The sequence below is a fragment of the Hylobates moloch genome, unplaced genomic scaffold (genome assembly GCF_009828535.3).
Source record: "Hylobates moloch isolate HMO894 unplaced genomic scaffold, HMol_V3 SCAFFOLD_5, whole genome shotgun sequence".
Classification (NCBI taxonomy): domain Eukaryota; kingdom Metazoa; phylum Chordata; class Mammalia; order Primates; family Hylobatidae; genus Hylobates; species Hylobates moloch.
Genome location: NW_026652280.1, coordinates 85,068,117 through 85,075,028, shown reverse-complemented (window position 1 = coordinate 85,075,028; position 6,912 = coordinate 85,068,117). Strand labels below are relative to the sequence as shown.

Here is a 6,912-nt window from a genome sequence, read left to right as displayed (position 1 = left end):
GGTCAGCAGCACCACAGGGCAAGTGTCCCCCGCATGCCCAGCACTTGCGAGCTCTCCCACCTCCCTTCTGTCAGCAGCCTTGGTGCACTCAGCAGAACCACGGCCTCCAGCCTCCCCAGATGACCCCTCTCTCCCCTCACTGCCACCTCACCTGCCACTGACGCGGCCCCAGCTCCCAGTTTTTTTTTTTTTTTTTTTTTTTGAGATGGAGTCTCACTCTGCCCCCCAGGTTAGAGTGCAGTGGCATGATCTCAGCTCACTGCAGCCTCCACCTCCCAGGTTCAAGCGATTCTCCTGCCTCAGCCTCCCTAGTAGCTGGGATTACAGGCATGCACCACCACGCCCAGCTAATTTTTGTATTTTTAGTAGAGACGATGTTTCACCATGTTGGCCAGACTGGTCTTGAACTCTTGACCTAAGGTGATCTGCCTGCCTCAGCCTCCCAGTGTTGGGATTACAGGTGTGAGCCACCATGCCCGGGCCCAGCTCCCAGCGTCATGTGGGGAAGGCAGGTGGGTGGATGGGATGGCAACCATGACATCCTGCGCAGAGCCTGGAACAGACACTGAGATTCCCTTTTATTATTTTTTTTAATAAATTTAAGAACAGCTCTATCTTCTCTCCTCCCCCCAGAGCAACTAAAATCAACTAAAAGGGGCTATGGCCTGGGGGGCGGAAGGCGCTAGGAGTCGTAATCTTCTTCGTCCTCTTCATCAGGTGCTGAGGGGCCCGGGGGCGCTGGGGGCAAAGGCAGAGTAGAGGCGAAGGGCAGGAAGGGTGTCGGAGGGCTGCAGGGCAGAAGGCAGGAGAGAGTCAGGCCTGAGCCCCACCGTGCCCTCTACAGGGGCAGCTGCCAAGACCCTCCCTCCCCCATCTGACCCTCCCCCCACTACCCTCCAGATCCATGGGGCCAAGGCCCAGGGCAGCTCACACAGAGCAGGCCCAGGCCCCGCCCACGGGCCCTGGCAGGGTGGAGCAGGATCTTTTGGGAGAACAGTCTCCTGCCTTCAAGCCCTCCTCAGTTATTCTCCTCCCACCCCCCAAATCTGCCACAATCAACAAGACCAAGAGGCCAGGGAGAACAGGAGGGGTAAGCTGGCTCTGGGGAGTCTGCCAGCACCCTCCCATGCCTCTGGGCTGCTCACCTCTGAAAGTGGGCAGGGGGGTGGCTGGCCTGGGGTGGGGGTTGTGATGTCTCCTCTTCCCCATCAGTATCTGTGTCCTCAGATTCATCCTGTGAGCACCACAGAGGTCAGAGTTGACAAGAAAAGACACGAGCCCATCACTGGGAGTGACAGCGACAGCAGTAGACCCTCATAGCCACAATTTACAAATAAATCAGTGAGCAAAGAGGTTGCAGAAAAGGATGAGAGCTGCCTTCCTGCCAGTTCAGCCTGGGATGAGGCTGCCTGTCCCATCTCCAAGGGCAGGGCTAAGGGCTGGGGCCTCACTCACCTCCTGCTCCGAGTCTGTCCCGGACAGCTTCTTGTCCTTGCTTTTCGTTCCCATCCCACCGTTCTTCCGGCCGCCGCTGCCTGGCTTCCGGCCCCTTTGGGAAGGTACAGTCCATCTGCCCGGAGGTCTCCCTACTCCTTGGCCACCCCCAAGCCCTGTGGTCTTGGCCTTCCCCACTGTATGCCAGGCCCTGGCCCCACCTGCGGGCGCCCTTGTCCCCATCCATGTGGTTGTCCTCCCCGTCCCCCTGCATGTCGGGAACAGATGCCACCAGGTCCTTCAAGAAGTCAAACTGCTGCTCCAGCTCGATGCACTGCTTCCTGGAAGAGGTGAGGAGGGACTGGCACTCAAGAGGGGCCAGACACCCAAACCCTCAGTGGGTGGCAGCAAGGGGCCCCAGATGTCAGACTGGAGCCCGGGCCGATCTCCGCTCCCGAGCCTGCCCTCCTTTACTCAGGTGGCTCCCTCTGCCTGGAAGCCCAGCCCCTCCTCTGCCAGTCTGTGGCCTTGCTGGTGTCCCGGCTGCCGCCCACCTCCCTCGCCATCCAGGCTCTGCCTCCCTCAGTGTGTGAACTCCCCGCGCCAGCCCGGCCGGCCCCTCCCGGCTCCTCGCTGCTCACAGGTGGGATGTGGTCATGGTCTTAGCGTTCCGCGACTGGGTCACCTGGCAGGCCTTCTTCAACAGCGACTCTAGGAAGAGCTCGAGCGCCCGGGCTGAGGGGCGTCAAGGAGAACTCCGGGGCGGGAGAGGGCGACCCGCTGCCTCCCTCCCCCACGCCCCTCGACCCGGTCCGCCCCCGGCAGGATACAGATGATGACAGGCACCGCCGCCGCCACCTTCCCAATCTCTTCGTCCGTCTGCATGATCTTCTTGATCCGCGCCTGCGGGTGGGGGAGCAGAGTTCAGACCCCGTCGCCTCTGTCCCCTAAGGGGGTGCTGGGGGAGGAAGGGGCATCCCCGGAGAAAGGGGGCGGGGGACGCGGACGCGGGGAGGGCACGGAGGGGGCGGGGCGTCCAGGCCCCCGAACACCGCGGCGCGCCCGCCTCCCCAGCGGGAACTGGGCCCAAGCCACCCGGGAGCCGGGCCCACTCCTGCCGGGCTCTGCCACGTGCTCACCGGCGGGAACCGCGCGTTGTACTTCTTCTTCTTGCTCGGCATCTCGGGGCCTCTCTCGCTGCGTCGGGTCCAGCGCCGCCGCCCGCAGCCTCCCGGCTCCCGGGCCTGCTCGCCGCCCGCCCGCCGCGGTTCCCCTGGGTCCTGGTGCCGCCCGCTCCGCCCCCGCCGTTTCCCGCGGAGTCCTAGCGCCGCCGGTTAAGACGCCGCTCGCAGGGCCCTAGTGCCCTCCCCTTGGAGCCTCCTTGGGCGGTGCGCGTCCCTCCCCAGTCTGGACCGCCGCTCCCGCCCGCCCCCAAGGCCAGAAGCGCGAACGTTGGCCCCGCCCCCCGCGGCCCGCCCCTCCCGGGGTTCCCGCGATGGCCCCGCCCCCGAGTCAGCACCTCCCCGTCGGCCCCGCCCCATCCCCAGCCGGCCCCGCCCCACAGCGCGGCCGCTGAGGCCCGCCGCTCCGCCCTGTGGCTGCGCTTGTCTATAAAGTTGTTGTTGAGGTGGCGCGGCGCTAAGATGGCGGCGGCGGCGGCGGCAGCCGTGGCGGGGGTGGGGCGCGGCGGCGGTGGCGCGGAGCCCCGGCAGGAGCGGAGCCGGGCCCGGGGCTGGGCCGGCGTCGAACGCAGCGAAGGCCGGAGGTGACTGCGGGCGGCGGGAGGGGCAGGGCAGGGCTGGGGCGGGAGCACAGCTTCGGCCGTGGGCGTTAATGGCGGCGGGCGCGGCACGGCCGGAGCCTGGCTCTCCTGCAGGCTCTAACAAGCCCAGGTTCGAGTCCGGGAACCGCCCCATTGGCCTCGGAACGGCCTGTAACCTCTCTGGACCTCAATATCCTCGTCTTTAAGTCGTCCCGATAACGCCTGCCCGGGAGGCCTGGCCCTACAGAGCCGGCCTCGGGAGCTGCGCGAACGTGCGCTTCTTTGCCTTTCTCTATTAAATGCCAGCGCACCGAATACCTGCCAGGAAAAGGGGGCCTTGGCAGGGCCGGGAGGTGTAGCTGGGGCCGGTTGCTCCCACGCCTGGATTCACCCTTCGGCCCTGCCACGCACTACAGGTGTGACCTTGGGCAAGTCCTTTCTCTCTGGGCCTCAGTTTCCTTTTCTGTAAGTCAAGGAGAATAGTAATAACTGCAGCAACCCTTCTGGAGCGCTCACTCCTCAGGCATCTAATTTTCACAGCGGATCTACGGGACAGGAGCAGTTGTTATCACATTGTAAAGATGAGGCAACTGAGGCGCATCGACAGTAAGTCTTACCCAAGGCCACAGTTTAATCCAGTGCCTGGCACCTGTAGTTACTGTCTCAGACCCCGCCCTGACTCCGTTCCCTCACAGCAGGATGGAACCAGGTGAGGAGCTGGAAGAGGAGGACTCTCCAGGTGGCCGTGAGGATGGCTTCACCGCTGAGCACCTGGCTGCAGAGGCCATGGCAGCTGACATGGACCCCTGGCTAGTGTTTGATGCCCGCACAGCGCCTGCCACTGAGCTGGATGCCTGGCTGGCCAAGTACCCACCATCCCAAGTTACCCGCTATGGGGACCCCGGTTCACCCAACTCAGAGCCTGTGGGCTGGATTGCAGTGTATGGGCAGGGCTACAGCCCCAACTCCGGGGACGTGCAGGGCCTGCAGGCAGCCTGGGAAGCTCTGCAGACCAGTGGGCGGCCCATCACACCGGGTACCCTGCGCCAGCTCGCCATCACCCACCACGTGCTCTCGGGCAAGTGGCTTATGCATCTGGCACCGGGCTTCAAGCTGGACCACGCCTGGGCTGGCATTGCCCGGGCCGTGGTTGAAGGCCGGCTTCAGGTGGCCAAGGTGAGCCCACGGGCCAAGGAGGGTGGGCGCCAGGTCATCTGTGTTTACACGGACGACTTCACGGACCGCTTGGGTGTACTGGAGGCAGATTCAGCCATCCGTGCAGCAGGCATTAAGTGTCTGCTCACCTACAAGCCTGATGTCTACACCTACCTGGGCATCTACCGGGCCAATCGCTGGCACCTCTGCCCCACTCTCTATGAGAGCCGTTTCCAGCTTGGGGGCAGTGCCCGTGGCTCCCGAGTGCTTGACCGTGCCAACAACGTGGAACTGACCTAGAGGGGCCAAATTGGGGAGACTGCCCTCTCCCCACTCCATGCTGGGGATGGATCCTCCTGTCTTCCTCCTTGTCCCATGAAGGCCACACCCCCAGCTCTGGGGACTCTTAGGTCACTTGGGAACTACCTGCATCTTCAGTCCCCTTGAACTTCTGCCCTCTGTTCAGGGCTGACACAAGCCCCACAGGCTCGGGGGCTCCGGTTCCCTGAGGGATGAGCCTTCAGCTTCCTTTTGTAATGCTGCGCCTCTCCACTGTCCAGGACCATGAGTTGGGTGCAGACACCTAGGAGGAGAGACTTCCTTGGAACGCTCATCCCCGGCTATACCTCCCCTTCCTCCTGCATCTCCCCTTCTTTCCTTCCCCCTCAGGAGGGAGAAAACTTAGTGCTTCCAGCCCCTTTTGGCGCCTTCATGGTCCAGGGGTAGGGGCCCCACTGGCCTGAGCATGCCATTTTGAGGGGAGGGTAGTCGTGCCTACTTGTCCCCTGGCAGTGGGGATGCCAGGACCATGGACATGAGGCCTGCCCATCCCTGCCAACTTACACAGCCTGTACCACCGTCCCCCCTTCCTTGGCTACTTTGACATGTGCCCGCTCCTGGCATTTCAATAAAACCTGGCTTGGGTCTGTGTCTTGAGTGTTTTTTAAAATACTGTCTTGGTGGTTACCTGCTTTCGTTGCTAGGGAGGGGCAGGGCCAGGAGAGACTACCCCCTTGACCCGGCCAGGCCCCCATAGCTGCCCCTAGCAATAAGTTGTGCCTCACTGCTGAGGTTAGGCCCTGTCTCTAGGAACCTCTGCAAAACCAGCCCCACTTCCCCTCCATCCCAAATCAGTTTCTCAGAGATTTCCCATAATTCCAAGGGTTGACCCCTCCAGGAACGTCTAAGGGGCCACTGCCAGCCCTCAGGGTGCATTTGTGCGTATTAGAGAAAGGTACCAAGTCCAAGCAGTCCTAGGCCGGGGTACGCGGTTTGGGGAGCAGAGGATGGGATGGGCTGGATTTCGGCACCCTAGGCTGGACATCCTTGTGCAGTGAACAACCTGCGCAACTCTAGGTAGTCTCTCTGGAAGCCCTGCCATTCATACTCTCTTCTACCACCCTGACCATCGTAGGGCCCACTGGACAGTTTGCAAAGCACTTTCATATGCATTACATTTAATTCTCACAACCTCTTTAGGAGATGTTGGCCCCATTCTGCGGTCAAGGAAGTTGAAGCCAAGAGGGGAAAGGAGTTTTCTCAGTGTCATGCGCTGAGGTGGGCAGAGCTAGGACTTGCATCCCAGTCCCCTCCTCAGGCAATGAGGTCCCAGAGCCCACCGAGGAAAACAGTGAGCTTTTCATAACTCACAAAGCATGTTCACTTACGTGATCTCACTAGGCCGCCCCACTCTGCTGGGACTTGCTGTAGCCTCGGAGCCTGGCTCCTGCACCCCTCCACCTCTCCAGCCCTGTGCCTGGCCCTGGCCTTGATTGGGGGCCAGTGTGTCTGGCAGGGAGCCTCCTGGGACACAGCTCTCGTGCCGTGCCGGGACTGACTCAGCCTCCAGCAGTCTCACCTAATCGGAATTTAGAGCAGGGGAGCGGAGATGCCACCGGGCTGACTGGGTGGAAGTGGCTGAGTCATGAGATGCTGGCTCAGTGCTCTCTCCAGCTTCCTCCCCACCCTGAGCTTCCCCAGGGCTGAGTCCCCCTCTGCCCAGCCTTGGGAAGTCCCCAGAGCTGGGTGGTCTCCGAGTTGGAGCCTGGTGCTCTGCCTCCCTCGGGCTGCCAGGGCCTTGCACTCCACCAAAGTGGGCCAAGGTACCTCATGGGTCCCGCAGAGATGCCCAAGTGGGTCAACAGCACTGGCTTCTTCCATAGCTGAGTGTGTCACACAGCCCCTCTCCATCCCTGTGCCTTGCCCCAGCCCACAACTCACCGTCTCCCAAGCCACTTCCACCCTCCTCTTGTCGCCTCTCCGTTCTCCACAGCCAGGTCAATAGATCCCTCCTGCAGAGTGGCCATGTCCTGCCAAAAGCCCTTCCATGGCTCCCCACACCTGACCTGGTGCCCACAGACTGCCCCTGCTTCCCTCGGGCACCCCTTTCTGCCCATGCTCACCCTGCTGGAGCCATCTGTTACTTCCTTCACCCCCTGGTGCACAGCCCTGGGCCTTGGGCTGTTCCTTCTGCTTGAGCACCTGCCTTAAACAGCCCTGATGGCCGGAGTGCGTGGTGACTTGTGTAATGGCTTGATTGATGTCTGTCTCCTGCTGTCCCC

General features: G+C 62.3%; 2 protein-coding genes across 5 annotated transcripts; one reads left to right on the top strand and one right to left on the bottom strand.

The window, feature by feature from the left end:
- Positions 1–556: 556 nt before the first annotated feature.
- Positions 557–2,769, bottom strand: DRAP1 (DR1 associated protein 1). Its single transcript, XM_032153486.2, has 7 exons — positions 2,574–2,769; positions 2,265–2,337; positions 2,076–2,169; positions 1,656–1,775; positions 1,456–1,549; positions 1,146–1,234; positions 557–788 (listed from the first exon to the last, which is right to left on the bottom strand). Exons 1-7 carry the CDS (start codon positions 2,613–2,615, stop codon positions 683–685), a joined length of 618 nt encoding a protein of 205 aa, XP_032009377.1. The 5' UTR covers positions 2,616–2,769; the 3' UTR covers positions 557–682.
- Positions 2,770–2,963: 194 nt separating this feature from the next.
- CUNH11orf68 (chromosome unknown C11orf68 homolog) lies at positions 2,964–5,300 on the top strand. 4 transcript variants are annotated; one of them, XM_032153482.2, is made up of 3 exons: positions 2,964–3,199; positions 3,737–3,802; positions 3,895–5,300. In XM_032153482.2, the coding sequence occupies exons 1-3, from the start codon at positions 3,078–3,080 to the stop codon at positions 4,649–4,651; spliced, it is 945 nt and encodes a 314-aa protein (XP_032009373.1). In that variant the 5' UTR covers positions 2,964–3,077; the 3' UTR covers positions 4,652–5,300. The 4 variants fall into 4 exon arrangements, with proteins under 4 accessions (XP_032009373.1, XP_032009376.1, XP_032009375.1 ...); XM_032153485.2 differs by having other exon boundaries at positions 3,892–5,300; XM_032153484.2 differs by lacking the exon at positions 3,737–3,802.
- Positions 5,301–6,912: the final 1,612 nt, after the last annotated feature.